The sequence below is a fragment of the Anomaloglossus baeobatrachus genome, chromosome 4 (genome assembly GCF_048569485.1).
Source record: "Anomaloglossus baeobatrachus isolate aAnoBae1 chromosome 4, aAnoBae1.hap1, whole genome shotgun sequence".
Classification (NCBI taxonomy): Eukaryota; Metazoa; Chordata; class Amphibia; order Anura; family Aromobatidae; genus Anomaloglossus; species Anomaloglossus baeobatrachus.
In genome coordinates this window covers 373,308,848-373,326,102 of record NC_134356.1, presented here as the reverse complement: position 1 = coordinate 373,326,102, position 17,255 = coordinate 373,308,848, and the positions used below count along the sequence as shown (strand labels likewise).

The 17,255-nt window shown below is 46.6% G+C and overlaps 1 protein-coding gene across 4 annotated transcripts in view; it reads right to left on the bottom strand.

Moving 5' to 3' along the window:
- Nucleotides 1-7,900: 7,900 nt before the first annotated feature.
- Nucleotides 7,901-17,255, bottom strand: part of RELN (reelin) — a 906,715-nt gene continuing 897,360 nt past the window's right edge. For 2 of the 4 annotated variants that reach the window (XM_075345181.1, XM_075345180.1), the window contains 2 exons: nucleotides 16,914-17,049; nucleotides 9,147-9,232 (listed from right to left, as the gene is read on the bottom strand). In XM_075345181.1, the coding sequence (XP_075201296.1) occupies nucleotides 16,920-17,049 (130 nt within the window). In that variant the 3' untranslated portion in view covers nucleotides 9,147-9,232; nucleotides 16,914-16,919. Of the gene's footprint in view, nucleotides 9,233-16,913; nucleotides 17,050-17,255 lie in introns of all 4 variants that reach the window. The other 2 variants (XM_075345182.1, XM_075345183.1) reach the window with 1 other exon arrangement.

Sequence of the window (17,255 nt, the reverse complement as noted above, 5' to 3'; positions counted from 1 at the left end):
TCTAGCTGGAACCGGCCAGACTGGAAGAGGGCGAGAGGCAACTGGTGAAGATGGTGAGACAGAGGAGAACTTTGTAGCTGGAGGTCGAGCCTAACCGTTCCCACAGTGCCAGTGCTGACAGGGTGCAGAAGCCCTAGGGCAGATTATACTCTGTTGTCTGCCAGAATCTGCAGGGGATGGGGATTCCAAATCCCATTGCCCACCACTCATTTTCCCGGCGCACAGTGACACAAAGGATCCGGGGTCGTGATTGCAGCCAGGCCCCAAGGCGAGGATCCGTACCACCAGCATATGGAATTGGACACTTAACGTTAACAGACACACTCGGGTCCCCAAGCCGCTTTAAGCCACGGGGATCCACAAGCAAGCGCAAGGAAGGGAGGTCTCACACTCCACAGACACCTGTGATTGACTCTAATTTACCTGGGACCGTCTGAGGCCCATTGCGGTGGAGAGCGGCACCTTCGGGGCATCTTAAGAACTGTGAGTAAAGAGAACTTTGAACTGCAGCCCCCTGTGTCGTCCCTGTCTTTGCCAGCATCCCGCGCGTCAGCGCTCCCATGGACTACTGCCCTCGTCATCCACCCAGGGCCCGCTCCACCTGTGGGGAGCGATACCATCCCGGCTGCCATAAAACCTGCCCCGGCAAGGAATTCTGCAGCGGCGGCTAATCCCTGGCCGCATACCTCAGGTGGCGTGACAACAAACTCTCGCAATATCCCCGTTTCCCCTTCATTTGCTGTACGCCTCGGGGCAATGGAACTGGGCAAGGCCACCCGTGACATCACCTGACTTGACCCGCGACTGCCCGGCAACGAGTAGGTTAACCACCTGCTCTGTGGGGCGCTACATATATAGTGTAGCCCCAGCGTCGGACTGGCCCACCGGAGCACCGCGGAATACTCCGGTGGGCCCCGGGGCGCCAGGTTCCAAGTGGGCCCCAGGTCCCCAAGCTTTATATTGCGCAGGCTTGTAACTGCGGGCTGGGCTGGTTCTCAGTGCCAGCGTTAGAATGGGCAGTCTGGGCCACCATGCTCTGATGGGCCCCCAGCCTTTCCATCATAAACTGCAGTGATCACACAGATGCAATCTCTGCAGTTTCCGCGGTTCTAACAGGACCTGTGGTGGCATCACAGTCATGTGACTCACCAAAGGTCCTTGCTCTGTGGGAGTCAGGGTCGGCATCAGCACTCTGGCGTGGGCAAATGCCTTGGCCCGGGGACAGCCTGGGGGGCCCACTCTTCAGTCCTGTGGGCCCTGGGCTGAGTACCGAGGCCGCAGTGCTTGGGCTGGCAGCCACACTATCCTGGATGCTGGATAGTGCGGTTGCTGGCAATTTAAGCCACACTGGCATCGAGCATTCACTGTTGAATGCTCCGTGCTCCTCCTGCATTGAAGTTCATCTGTGGGCGGAGCTACCGCGCATCTGCTCCATTCCCACAGATGAAGAGCCAGCATCCACCAGGCAACATATTGAGCACAGTATGTCCTCCTGCACTGTATGGAGCCTCCCCTCCACCTGAGCTGTATGTTTCACCCCAACCAGATCTGTATGGTGCTCCACCTCCTGAGTTGTATGGGTGAGTCACCCACCACAGTGCTGCAGCTGTCGCCTCCAGGACACTGCGGGGACTTCTCTTTAGGAACCCCTCTGGCAACAGGCAGGTCAGGTTGTTTACTTCTGAGTCGTGACGCCACTTTCGGTTTTGCGGTCAGTGTGATGGGTGACCGCCACTGCAGTTTAACGAGCATCTGGGGCTGATGGTTTCTGCAGTCTGGTGGTATGGGGCCCGAGAGTGAGGCTGGCCCCAGGTGCTCGGGTGTATGTGTGTAAAACAACAGGTCGCAAAAGAACTCAGTCTCAGTCCAAAGTGTCTTGCAACTGGTTTTTACTCACTTTCAAGTGCTTCAAGTGGTACCCGGGCGATACACCAAATGAGAACCAGGTATCCTGCAGGCTGGTATAGGGGTGACTGCTGGCTCTCCTTCCTAGCACTTCTTGTTTTGGACAACCCCTGACTTAAAGTACCATGGGATTCATCCAGGGAAGTCGCAGCTGCCTTTTCTCCCCTTTTTGGCCCGTTTGCTGGCAGCGTGGACCAAGGTGGATAGCTCAGACTCAATCCTCCTTATGGGTAGCCTCGTTGCTGCAGATGCTCTGATTCTGTGTTGGTTGGTGTGGGACTTGTTGTCCACCCCACCGGCAGGTTTAGTAGACCACTAAATGGATGTCTGACTCTAGGGACCTGTTCCCCGTGGGTGCCTAGCCCTCCAGAAGTCTCTGTACATGACCAGCTGACTTCTCTTCCTCAGCGTCTTTCTGTCCAACCTCTGGTGACCGTTCTCCCGCGCCAACAGCCACTACACTTGCAGGGTCTGACTAGCGTGTCCGCTCTGCTGCATCTCCACTTCAGACTCGGCTAGCTCCAGCTCCTGTTCCCTTGACTGCCACTGCAGAACTAGTTTCCAGCTTCTCTACTGCACCACTAGCTAAGATGTGGAGGCCACGCCCCCTCCTGGGTCTGCCCAGGGGTCCCCTCTAAGGTGTGTGTGAGACCTGGTTACTATGTGTCTGTGCGTACACACCCTATTCAGCCTTTAGGATTACCTGTTTGCACTCACCCAGCATGGGTGCAGTACTCAGTGGGGCCTGACCAGGTCAGGGGCGCCACATGGGGCCCCACTCATAAGCTGTATGTGCCCCTCCCCTAGCTGTATTTGCCTCCTGAGCTCTGTGCCCCTGCCCCTCCTAACCGGTTTGTGCCCCCACTCCTGAGCTGTATGAGCCCCTCCCCCCGAGCTGTATGAGCCCCTCCCCCAGCAGCTGTATGTGCCCCTCCCCCGAGCTGTATGGGCCCCCACTCCTGAGATGTATGTGCCCCTCCTCGCCAAGCTGCATGGGCCCCCACTCCTGAGCTGTATATGTCCCTCCACCCCGAGCTGTATGTGCTCCCACTCTTGATCTGTATGGGCCCCCACTCCTGAGCTGTATGTTCCAACCCTCCATCTTTATTCCACCCCCTCCTGAGCTGTATGTTCCATCCCCCATGATCTGTATGCCGCCCCTCCTGAGCTGTATGTTCCACCCCCACCCCTCCGATCTGTATGGGATGTATGTTCCATCCCCCTGATCTTTATGGGCCCCCCACTCCTTTGCTGTATAGTCCCTCTCAGAGCAGTAGGTGCCCCCCTTGAGCTGTATGGAACCCCCGTAGCCGTATGCTCTGCCACCCCGTAGCCGTATGCGCTGCCACCCCAGAGCCGTATGCGCTGCCAACCCAGAGCCGCATGTGTGGCCCTACAGAGCTCTATGCCATCCACCCCAGTAATGTGTGTGCCCCACAGAGTTTTATGCTACCCCAGTAACATCTATGCCCCCCAGTAATATGTATGCACCTCAGTAACATATATGCCCCCCAGTAATATCTACGCCCTCAGCCCCTCCTGTCATTTATATACTGTAGCCCATGCCCCTCCAGTGTTGTGTATATACAGCAGTGTCAGTGTGCTCTATGTGCGGCCATGTCTGTTAGTGACAACCACCAATCAGCGCAGCACAGCCACATGCCCGGGAGGAGCTGGACCGGAGAGAAGCGGGGGGAGGGGAGTGAGGCTACTGCCAGATTTCCCATATTAATAATATCTTTAATATGAGTCTGTGTGTATGTATGATGTGTCTATGTATATCACTGTATATGACTGTGCATGGATTTGTGTCTGTATATGTATTTTTTGTGAATTTGCCTTTAAATATGTATATGTAAGTATCTGTGTATGTCTGCATGTGCATAGGGGCCCACAAAATCCTGAAACTGGCCCTGCCCGCACAAAATGAGGTGTGCGCAGGACCTGCAGACTTCACCTCTCGTATTCAAATGTACGCGAGTCTTTCAGGCATGCATACATTTGAACAGTGCAGTGCTAGGACTGAGGCGGAAAAGTTCCTCAGCACCGCACCGACATCCGTCATCACCAGGGCCGCATGGAAGAAGACGCACAGGCACCAGGTAAGAACTCCTGAGGAGCCGAACATGACGTGGAGAATCAATTTAGATGCAGGGGCTGTGGTGGGGGGGAGTCATGTCACTTTACAAGTGACATTATCGGGCAATTGGGGGACAGGATAGGGCAATTGGGGGACAGGATAGGGCAGTGTGGGACAGGATAGGGCAATGTGGAACAGGATGGGGCAATTAGGAAGGAGACTGTGAAAGGCAGCATTGTATAATTAGTATTATGAGGAACGGGGGGACTTTATGCAGAGACGTAGTATGGGGGATATATAGAAAGGGCAGGTTTTGGGGGACATTATGGAAAGGGGCACTTTGTGGGGTTATTTTGGAGGGTGGATATTTTGTACAGGAAGCAATTAACAACCTCTTCTGACTCTCATTGTTTCCCCCAGCTAAAATATAAGATCCTGTATTCACCTCTGATGCTGGCATCGTTTCAGCGCTGTCAGTAATCACGATTCGTGGCTCACATTACATTGTGACATCACATGAGCCCCACGTCCAATGACTACCAGCTTCTGTCTCCCCACCTTAGGAATGAACTATCATTTGAGGGAGCATAGGGACCCAGGACAGGAGACTTTATCAAATAAAGGGGGCTAGGATGGGAGATATTATTACTATATGGGGCCAGAACGAGGAACATACATTATGGGTTTATAATGGCAAATGGTGAATATAATAGGGGCAAATTAGGGGACATTATTACTGCTGTAATATAATTAAATTTTGAGGATACTGTCTTCCATGGGGGGAACAAAAGTCTGACGTGGTGTAGAAATTTGGCGGAAAAGTGAGGAATGTGCTCTGGGAGTGATCAGCTATAGGTGACTGTTATTCTCTGCAGAGTTGCGTCATGGCAGGAAGAAGTGATGGCGGTCAGTGCCGGATGAAGAGGAAAAGCGAAGATGAATAGCTTCAGCTAGAGACGTCACTGGTAAGTCAGTGTATTACATGTGTACACACACACACACACACACACTATACACAAAGCTCCTGTGTATAATATCACTGGTGATCACTGTATTACCTGTGCACATTGTATGTGGTATTATTTGGTCATTTATATGTGGTCTGGTCATAGTGTTGCGGTATTTCTCCCTTGTATGTGGTAATATTCGGTTATTATGTGCTCTGATTATGGTGTGGTGGTATTTCTCTCTTGTTCGTGGTTGTATTTGGTTACTATGTGGTGGTAATATGTTATTGGTCACTGTGTGGCAGTATTTCTCCCTTGTATCTTGTATTATTGGTCTTGGTATAGTGGATTGTGCTGTGTCTGGCGGTGACTTTTTCTCTTTATCAATAAAGGGAAGATTATTTCCAATAGAGATTAAATACTTGAATATTTAACCCCTCCCTGTCCTGTGACTATTGCACTGCAACAAATATGCTAAGTAATCGCCTATTCTAAGGCCATGTGCCCATGTTGAGTATTTGGTTAGTATTTTACCTCCGTATTTTTAGCCAAAACCAGGAGTGGTAAAATCAGAGGAAAAGTATAAATAGAAACATCTCTGCATTTTTCACTCACTCTCTTAGTTTTGGCTGAGCAATACTAATGTAAGTTACTGACCAAATACTTATCCTTAGGCCACGTTCACACGTTTAAGTGATAAGTTATTCATCTGTGGGGACCGATTGCTGGGACCTGCACTGATCGTGCAACTTTTATCCCCTTGAACGTGGAGCTCATGTCCGACTCATCCCCTGATCCAATCATTCAATAAGTGATCACCTAACTAACCTGTGGATCGGTGATCACTTGTTTTCACCAATGATCTCCCTTACTTTAAACTACTGTAACTGTACATCAGTTATTGTGTGTGCACAGGATATGTGCAGTAGCCACCTGTGTATACAGTCAGCGCTCCACTATAATGGGGACAACGGCTAACAGGTATTTGCATATCGCTGTAGGGTGGGCCCGGGGAGTCAATTCCTCTGGTGGGCCCCAGACACCCCAGTCCGACGCTGTGTAGCCCCCAGCCCCTCCTGTGATGTATATACAGCAGTATCAGTGTCCACTGAGCCCAGCCATGTCTGTTAGTGACAGCCATCATGCAGTGCGACCTGCACAGCCACATGCCTGTGAGGAGCTGGACGGAGACAAGTGGGGGTGAGTGAGTCTGAAGTCAGCTTCCCCATATGAAATATATCGCTAATGTGTCTGTGTGTCCGTGTATATGACTGTGTATAGGCTTATGTCTGTTTATATGTATTTTTGTGAATTTGTCTTCAAATATGTATATGTACATATGCCTGCATGTACATACCTGTGTAGGTGCATGTGCACGGGGCCCACTGAGACTCTTTCGCTTTGGGCCCACAAAAACCTGAACCTGACCCTGAGGCTTCTACTGTGCTTACCTGGGGATGAGATGGCATCATTATTTTCTACGGGAATTGAACAAAGGTAGTATGATGCTCTGGTCAATGTTATTTTAGGATACTTTAGGGTCTGGCATTCATGTAAATGTTACTATTACCTGAACAACCTAACCAAAAACTGTTCCTAACAAGTATACCCATCATGGCAGCAGTATTCACTAATGACCTCTGTAATTCTAATAACGCATACTACCACATGGCATGTAAGCACTGAGCACACAGAACAATGAAAAGAGACAGTCAGGGGACGCATCCAGTGCATAAGAGGGGCGACGGTATAAGAATATGAATAAAAGCTATTTCTCAGTTTTAACCATAGTGGGGTTATATGTAAAATTAAATAAAAGGTTGGAAAAACGCTACATTTTATCCACTTTTTGAAAAATTTATATGCACAAATTTTCTAAAACAGGTACTTTATATAAAGTAATATAATAAGAATGACAATTATTGGTGGCGAAGCCAGTAAATTGGGTTCTTCAGTTATGTAATTTCAAATAGAGTGCATTTTTCCACTCCTATTGGAGGTAGCAATATTAAAAGTTAAGTGATCCTTTAACTAGTCTTCTAGTATGACTTAGGATTTATGCCAGGTCAGAACCTCAATTTGCAGACATGATGTTTCGGGATGGTTGTCCCTCATCAGTGCAAAGGATGAGATCTGATCTAGCTATATGAGCGGCTAAGACTGGGTCTAAAGGAGAAGCTATTCTCCTTACAGAGACTGACATACCATTCCAGCATGACAGTGAGGAGACTTTAAACCTGCATCCTTAAGCCTGTGTCTGCAAATTGAGGTTCTGATCTGGCATAAATCCTAAGTCATATGACAAGACTCGTTAAAGGGTCACTTGACTTTTAGGATTGCTAAATCCAATAGGTGGCATCAGAGTTCATCTTCTTCCTCCCTGAAGAGACAATCTGAATATCTCCCAGAGGAGCATTGCGGCTTAAAGTCTCCTACTGGAATGCTGGAATGGTGTGTCAGTCTCTGTAAGTAAAATAGCTTCACCTTTAGACCCTGTCTTAGCCTCTCATACAGCCAGATCAGATCTCATACTTTGCACTGACGAGGGACAATCATCCTGAAACACCATGTCTGCAAATTGAGGTTCTGATCTGGCATATATTCTAAGTCATACGACAAGCCTCGTTAAACAGTCACTTTTGACTTTTAGGATTGCTACCTCCAATGGGTGGCACCAGAGTTTAAAGGGCTATCTAATGAAGGGTAGCCCTTTAAAATTCTGAAATGAATCAATGGACAGATTGGGTTATAGGAGCACCACCTCGATTTTCTGCACTGGTTTTAAGACATGAGTGGGACTCTTCATATATTGTGACTGTCGTTTAGACTCAGGGCATTGTATTTCCTTGGATCCAGTATATGCCACACAGTATACAATGTCTGGCAATGCTCCTGGCCAGTATTTTTCCTCTTACTGAATAATAGGCAATATATTTATTAAATCATGAAACAGACAATACAAAAGAAAGAAACATTCAGAACAGTTTATTTCTGTATTAACATTAACAGAACAGAGAATGATATTTTCTATCAATATGCAAAGAGGGTCATTGTATATACAAATTATAGTAAATTAAACAGGAGGGCGCATAGTTAACTTTCCAACTGTGTTTAAAATCTGCAAACATTTCTAGGTGCTTTTTTGGGGGGGTGGAGGGGGAAGCTGTATTTACTGCGGACATATATAAAATGAGTTTGATGTACAGATCATAAACACAAACAACTCGACTATATCGCTGGTATAGCATACCTGCCATATATCTTTATTTTGACTGGAAAACTTTAAAATATTCATTATTGTGTATGATTCTTAATGGACGTGGCCATGTCACTGTTGCTGGTGGTAGTTATGTTGGCAGAGGATACATAAAACCGCAGTAGGGACATATTACAAGTAGAAAACAAAGAACACATCCACAGGCTACAAACCACTCTATGCCACGGACACCACTATGCAGCTACTTTGGGGTTTATTGGCCTTTATTACTAATAACACTGTCACTGCCAATGATGGAAGGCTGAGGCATCTGTTAAGGATATAGACACAATTCTAAGAGGGAAACGTTGAAGATAACAGCCATATTCTTATTACCATTTCACTTATAATGCGTTGCCACATGTATGTTGCCATGAATTGATCTTTCAATGTTATAAGATATATCTGGAGGTACATTTTCAGGTTTGGTAACAACCATTGGGACAGAAATCACACAGAACATAATGCGACAGATGCCAGCATGTCATGTTTAAGAAGAATAGATAAAGGACAAAAACATGATAATTTAATTTTATAAAATATGATACATAGATGAAATACAGTGCACTTAATATCTAAGTGTCAACATTTTGTTAAATACTGTAAATATTCAGCCTTTCTATATGTTCCAATAAGTCCTTGTGCTTAATGATGATTTCCCGTTAAACAGATTATATTGCTTAACTTGAAATACCGCCAATTTAAACTGGTACAAAGATCACAAACTGTCACAAACACATCAACATTATAACATTTACTGATGAGAAAAGAAGTTACTTCTCATTAGTTCACAGTGCGAAAAGTGGAGTATGGTCAGTCTTAAAGGAGGTTCTTAGTTATTTAAGCCAACTGCAGGAATGTTTTGAGTCTTGACGCCGTCTTGAGATTGGACACAATGAAAAGCAAACACTTCACATGATGGCAGGAATTTGACATGTTTCACTTCTTTATGGGTAGCGTCTCAGAGCCCTCCTTCGTCTGTTGTAGAAATGCCTGAGCCCATGTTGTCGTGAAAAATTCATCATGTAATTTTGTTTGCGAGTGCTGCAAAAAAGAATTCAGAACAGAAAATAATGAAATGGTGCTGAAGAGAGAGTGAGCGATCACAGGACAAGCTGTACTGCGCAAAATAAGTCATGTGCATATATACATATTTGTCATCTGTCAGTCCGTCTAATATGAATTGTGATGAACTGCCAAAGGAAAGAACAGGAGATCAATCTTTGAAGTTTTATGAAACATTGAGAGATGAGGAAGAGATTCTGAAATCTGCACAAAAGGTCATGTGAAAAATAGCCACATCTTAAAGGGAATCTGTCAAAGGGTTTTTGCTTTGTAGTATGAGAGCGCCATAATATAGGGGCAGAAAGCCTGATTCCAGCAATGTATCACTTAGTTTACTGGATGCAGATGTTGTAACACAATCAGAGTTCTTTGATGTAACATGAAGCAGGGCTGAGAAAGCTAACCATGCCCACACCAGGCTCCCCATGTACATTGTTTGACAGTGAGCTGCTTATCACAGAAGGGGTCATGGTTGGACAATCATGTGCTACTTGGAGTTCTGTTAATATCTGTCCAGATTGCTTGAGGTGGTATTTTGTAAAGCTGTTTAGCTGTTTTGGCTCTTGGCTGCTGATAGAAACTGGGTGCAATTGAATGTGCCTAAATGGTTGTTCAACTACATTGCTGTCGATGACATTAGGATAGATCATTAATATCAGATCAATGGGGTTTCTATAGCCAGACTCAGCACCAATGACCAGTTAGCTGTTCTCAGCACCACAGCCGGCCAAAATATAGGAAGTTGTGGTGCTGAACAGTACAGCTTTGTCAACTGTTCAATGGCCGCTGCCTGGTAATGCAGATCCGCTGCTTTTGAAGTGAAAAGGAGTAGATCTGCAGTATGCAGCAGGGGACACTAAATTATTGATGCAGCTGCTTATATCTGGCTACCTAATAAGTGGTGCTGGGAGGATGACCACACTGATCTGATATTGCTGACCTATTCTAAAGCCATCAATATAATTTTGGTGGAACAAGCCTTTAATATGTGCTAGAGGCACATATTAAACAAAATGTCTGCATCATGCTGCCTGTGCCTCCTTTGTTAAATAATGAAATGTATTATTAATATGAGGCACATGAGATTTTTTCAGTGACTGGGGCTTTACTGTGTGCCCCTGATAACTTACACACGAACTGGACTTCAGTTCTTGACAAAAGCCACTACACAGTGAATGGAAGCGTGCATTTCTGGCTCCATTCACAATTTACCTCTGGCTGATGCTGAGAACAGCTAATCAGCAGAGGTTTTCGATGTCGGACCCCACAATGTGATATTGATGACCTATCCTAAGGAAAGGTAATCATAATGTTCTGTCACAATTATGATTAACAGTTAATCTCCACCTGTTTATGGTTTTCTATCCCCGACTTATAGTGTACTTTCTACCTATATACAGTCTCTGACAGAAGTTCTGTCGCTTATCCATGTTATGAAAATAAAAGCTTATAACCTGACTTTAAATTCATCCATTGGTTTTATAAATTAATCTTTTGAAAGCTGAAACCCTCCCAAATTTGGTTTAGGTTATGAAAATATAGTTGCTGAAATATTGATCATTTAATGAACACAGAAAGGTCAGATTTTGGCAAGACAAAAGTTTTGTCGCCTTGTCATATAATGTACCCAATCCTAGTTTACATCCTCACCTGTGCTCACTAAATGATCGGTTAATTAGTGGGTGTGTATACAAAGAAACCCAGCACCCCAGACCTTCAGTTGAACTGCAACTTGACCTCTGACAACATGCCAAAAATCCACCCTGCAACCAAAGCCTTGATTATCAAGAGGCTGAAGAACAGATACACTGCAGAGGTGGCTGGCACCTTTAATTTGTCTCAGCGTCAAGTACAAAGAATTAAAAAAAAGATTTGAAGAGACTGGAGATGTTTTTCACAAGCTCAGGTCCGGCAGACCGCGCAAGACAACTGTTCAGGAGGAACGTTTGTTGGTTAGAAAATCCAAAGCCAGCCCCTCTTCCACTGCAGCAGACCTCCAAAAGGCCTGGTCACCTCAAGTGCCTGTGTCAACTAGAACAGTTTGTAGTATTCTGTCTCGAAATGGCCTCCATGGTCGAATCAGTGTCCAGAAGCCAGCACTAAACAAAAGGCAATTAAAAAAACATGTGGCATTTGCCAAGTCCCACAGCCTGCTAAACGAAAAGTGGCAGAAGGTGGATCTCTCTGATGAACCTTCAGTTGAATTACACCACAGCCGCCGCAAATACTGCAGGAGACCTACAGGAGCCCGTATGGATCCAAAATACACCCAGAAAACAGGTAGGTTTGGTGGTGGAAAGATCATGGTCTGGGGTTACATTCAGTATAGGGATGTGCCAAACATTTGCAAGGTGGAAGGCAATATCGATAGCCTAAAATATCAAGAAGTATTAGCTACCTCTTACATTCCCAATCACAAAAGGAGTCAAATTCTGCAGCAGGATGGTACTCCATCTCATACATCCATCTTTACAATAAAGTTCCTCCTGGCAAAGAAGATCAAGGTGCTCAAGGACTGGCCAGCCCAGTCACCAGACATGATCATCATTGAGCATGTTTGGGGTAGGATGAAAAAGGAAGCTTGGAAGACAAAACCAAAGAATCTAGATGAAATCTGGGAGGCATGTAAGACTTCATTCTTTGCTATTCCTGATGACTTCATCAACAAATTGTATGAATCAATGTTAAACCACATGGATGCAGTCCTTCAAGCTCATGGAAGTCACTCAAAATATTAAATATGGCTCTAATAGCACCACATCGTCATTCACCAATGTTATAGAACATATCTTTGTATTAGAAGTTAATTATTTGTTTTAATTTCACATTACTTTCGGTGGGCGACAAAACGTTTGTCTTGCCAAAATCTGACCTTTCTGTGTTCATTAAATGGTCAATATTTCAGCTTTGCAGCAACTTTATTTTCATAACCTAAACCAAATTTGGAAGGGTTTCAGCTTTCAAACAAATGATTTATAAAACCAATGGATGAATTTAAAGTCAGGTTATAAGTTTTTATTTACATAACCTGGATAAGAGACAGAACTTCTGTCAGGAACTGTAGAGGCAGCCCATCAATCACTACTCACAGTCGCAGTATATACTGTATATGTGAGCATTCCCTATGTCTCTCTTTGTGGCCTCAAATCTAGCATTGTCGCACCACAAAAAAATGGTTAAAGGCAGCAGTGCAGTCTTCATAACCTATAGGGCATCTTTCCAAACAGTAATTAAGCCATGTACAGCACCTGTCCAGCAGATCCACGAGCAAATAAATATGTAAAAATTGTATGTGTTCAAATCCTCTAAGGGGACTAAAAAGTTTAACAAACAAGAAAAAAAACACATAAAAATTTGAATCACTACATTCTCCCCCATTTTGGGTCACCACAACCCTAAATGTCCCATCAATGTATAAAATTAATAAATCAAATCGGTAAACTCTGTATAGAGAAAAAACAATCAAAACACCAAAATTGAGACTTTGTGGTTGCTGCAGGGTTCCAAAAAAATACAATGGAAGTGATACAATGGAAGTGATCAAAATCTCATATATAACTCAAAATGGTGTCAATAAAACAGTCGGCACAATCTGCAAAACATAAGTCCTCAAACCATTCTATTGACTAAAGAATGAAAATGTGACAGGTTTTGGAAAATCAATTTCTTTTTTTTTTTTATTACAAATCTCCGATTTGTTTTTCACCGTTAAAATAGTAATAAAAAATTTGACAAGTCTGCTATTCTTTAACTGTACTGATCTGGACAATCATGATGGGATTTGTACCACAAAATATATACTGTAAAAACAAGTCCTATAAAACAATGTCAGAATTGTGGGGTTTTCTTTTTCACAATTTCACCTCACTTGGTATATTTTTCACGTTTTACATACATTAAGTGGTAAAATGAACAGTGTCATTCAAAAGTACAACTAGTCCTGTAGAAAAAAACAAGTCCTCATATACGTCTATGTGAAGGGAAAAAAAAGTTATGGCTTTTGGAAGAATGGGAGAAAAACACTAAAAAACAAAATAGACATTGGCCGTGTTGGGAGGAGGCTAAAATTATAAGAGACTTACAGCCACTGAGTTGATATTAAATTTCATAAGATGGCTACATGGTTCTTGATAAGAAGGATCTTTATATTAAAGAGATTGTCCACTACATTAACATTGATGGCCTAAACTTAGGATAGGTTATAAATATGTGATTGGCCGGGGTCTGACACCAGGCACTCTCACCAATTAGCTGCTGTCGGTGGCAGCAGCGGCAGGTGGCCCGAAATAGTCAGTTCTGGAACTGTTCCTTCATCTGATAGTGGCCTTGGCCGGGTACTGCACATCTGCCTCCTATTGATTTGAATGGGAGGTGGATGTGCAGTACCCAGCCATGGCCACTATCAGAAGGGGCAGCTACGGAACTGAGAATTTCTAGCCCCCTGCTGCTGCCATCACCAAGAACAGCTGATTAGTGGGGGTGCCGGTTGTCTGTCCCCAGCCAATCAGATATTGATAACCAATCATAAGGATAGGCCCTCAATATTAATGTAGAGTAGACCCTCTTTAACAGTACACTTTGTAGTGGGTGGGCAGACCCCCTACAAAGGGAGCACAGTTAACCCGGAAATGTTATTATTAAAAGTGTTTTAATGTTTTTATGTGATGTGTCAGGTGGTTCCCCTAGTGGCCGGGTGGGACGGCTGTCACCACAGAAACAGAGCAGAAAGGGGAGGGAGGAGACAAGGTGCTAGAAAAGGTGGGGGCCAGAGAGAGCAGTTGTGTCCGGGACGGGAGAGAAGCAACAGCCAGGGGCAGAGTGTGGAGCTGAGTGGGCAGAAAGCAAGAAAGAAAGAAGGGAGCTGGAAAGCAGGGAAGCCGGTGAGAAAAGGAGCGAGCGTAACCTCATAGTGTGAAGCAGTCCGGTGTGGGTCCGGGCTGTGGGTAGCCAGAAGTGGGAGCCGGACGAAGTGGAGTAGTCAGGCACATCACCACTGGAGGAGACGCAAGGACAGGCTTCCCCCAGCTAAGAAAGTGTACCATCGCCTTATGGCTTTGTTTGGGACTCTGTGAGAAGTAGCATCCGGGACAGCAGTGTGTGCACGTCGGGCAGAGTGTGAGCGAACCATCAAGGGACACCGGAGATAAGGAGGTGGACGTAACCTCAGAGCCTATTCTGCCGGTGTGGGTCCGGTGTATGCTTGGCTGAAGAGTGGGTGACCCGAAGGAAGTAGAGTACGGAGGGCATAACCCCACCAGAGGTGACGTTTGGTCAGGGTGTTCCCCAGCTCCACAGGAATTGTCATCTGCCAGATTTATTGCTGACCGGATTGTTTTGTCGGGACTTTTATCTGTGAAGAATAAAAGAATGCTTGTTTCTTGCACTGTACCCTGCCTGAAGCGTGTTTGTGCGCCGGATAACACCTACACCACCACCACACTCTGCCCCACCAAGACATCTCCCGTCCCGGTAGTGACGGCGGGTCCAGGGGTAAGCCTGTCAGCAAGGGCCACGACTACAAGCCCGGAGGCACCCCTGGCACCCCGTTACATGTGGCGTAGTCGGCAGGATGCGATTCCCCTGCCAGGAACCCAGGAGGCTGGAGATCGGGTCGTGCCTGAAGCACAGGATCCGGATCGTATGCAAGGGGACCCGCTCCAAGAAGATGGAGACCGAGTGGTGCCGAGGGCCCCTGATCCGGACTCTCAGCGAAGATTTACGGTCCCACGGTGGGAAGAGGAGACAGTGCCTGAGGTGAAGGACCGGGCACAAGATGGCGGCAAGATGGCCGTCGTCTGTGAAGAAACAGAAAGCGCGCGCAGAATTGGCGCCAAAAGAAGAGCCTGGGGCTGGCCGGTGCCAAAGAAGAAGGCCGGAGTACTCCGCCCAAAGAGGGGAGGCGCCAGCTCCAGGGCGTTGAAGACGAAGAAAAGGAGAAAGAAGTACCTCAGCGGAGGAGTCGAGATGATGCGTGAGGCTGGGGGTGGAGTCTGTTTAAAAGTGGGAAACGAAGACCCGCCTCCACTTCCTCCAGCCTCAGCATTGACACCGCCGCCGTTACCAGCCAGATTGTCAGGGGCAGGGACACCTTCACCACCGAGAGGAGCTGCAGCAGCTGCGCCCGTGGAGCCACCCTACGCCCCTGTGTCCTTCCAGAGGATCCGTCGGCAGCCGGGACAATCGCTGGGGGCATACATCCAGGCTCAAGCGGAACAATGGAAGCGGGCCTGGCCCCCAGAGTAAGTCACCACTGCTGATCTGTTGTTTAAGTCCGGCGCCGTTTAGCCGGCAGAAGTTTCTTTAAGGTTTACGGGCCTGTTGCCCTCCAGCAAAGACCGGGAGCGCTATTGAAGCCTCCGGGCACCTTCAGCAAAGACCGGGAGCGCTATTGAAGCCTCCGGGCGCACATCTAAGACCGGGAGCGCTGTTGAGCCTCCGGGCGCTATCCAGAGACCGGGAGCGCTGTTGCGCCATAAGGCGTCCCTAAAGACCGGGAGCGCCGCTGAACTGGTGCCGCTGTTGAGGACTGACCCAAAAGGTTTTTATGTGTTTATGTGTTTAAGAGCCTTGCCGGGAGGCTCAGGCTTTAAGAGGGGAGGTATGTAGTGGGTGGGCAGACCCCCTACAAAGGGAGCACAGTTAACCCGGAAATGTTATTATTAAAAGTGTTTTAATGTTTTTATGTGATGTGTCAGGTGGTTCCCCTAGTGGCCGGGTGGGACGGCTGTCACCACAGAAACAGAGCAGAAAGGGGAGGGAGGAGACAAGGTGCTAGAAAAGGTGGGGGCCAGAGAGAGCAGTTGTGTCCGGGACGGGAGAGAAGCAACAGCCAGGGGCAGAGTGTGGAGCTGAGTGGGCAGAAAGCAAGAAAGAAAGAAGGGAGCTGGAAAGCAGGGAAGCCGGTGAGAAAAGGAGCGAGCGTAACCTCATAGTGTGAAGCAGTCCGGTGTGGGTCCGGGCTGTGGGTAGCCAGAAGTGGGAGCCGGACGAAGTGGAGTAGTCAGGCACATCACCACTGGAGGAGACGCAAGGACAGGCTTCCCCCAGCTAAGAAAGTGTACCATCGCCTTATGGCTTTGTTTGGGACTCTGTGAGAAGTAGCATCCGGGACAGCAGTGTGTGCACGTCGGGCAGAGTGTGAGCGAACCATCAAGGGACACCGGAGATAAGGAGGTGGACGTAACCTCAGAGCCTATTCTGCCGGTGTGGGTCCGGTGTATGCTTGGCTGAAGAGTGGGTGACCCGAAGGAAGTAGAGTACGGAGGGCATAACCCCACCAGAGGTGACGTTTGGTCAGGGTGTTCCCCAGCTCCACAGGAATTGTCATCTGCCAGATTTATTGCTGACCGGATTGTTTTGTCGGGACTTTTATCTGTGAAGAATAAAAGAATGCTTGTTTCTTGCACTGTACCCTGCCTGAAGCGTGTTTGTGCGCCGGATAACACCTACACCACCACCACACTCTGCCCCACCAAGACATCTCCCGTCCCGGTAGTGACGGCGGGTCCAGGGGTAAGCCTGTCAGCAAGGGCCACGACTACAAGCCCGGAGGCACCCCTGGCACCCCGTTACACTTGATAACACTGTTATATCTATGAGTTGCACTGATGTCACTGCTACCATCATACATATAAGAGGGAGGCAGGGAATACACACTTACCTTACTCTAGTGTAGGACCAACGAAAGCAAATAATGAAATATAACACAAGTTAGAAAATGGCTTTCTATGCATGCAGCACTGTGATTACTCATAAAAGACGGATGAGGATTAGAGGCAATAAACGATTTTTCATCTCTTATAAAAAGAGAAATTAGAGACATTACTATTGTGGTTGCAAACATTCAGAATACTTGTTACATATGCCATGCAGTATTTGCTCACAAAACAAGAGATGTACTAAACATTCATGATTTAATGAGAAATGTCTGGAGGTGACAGTGAGACTTAATTTTCTGTTTATATTAAATTTGTGACAATAACATCTTACACAAAAAATACTT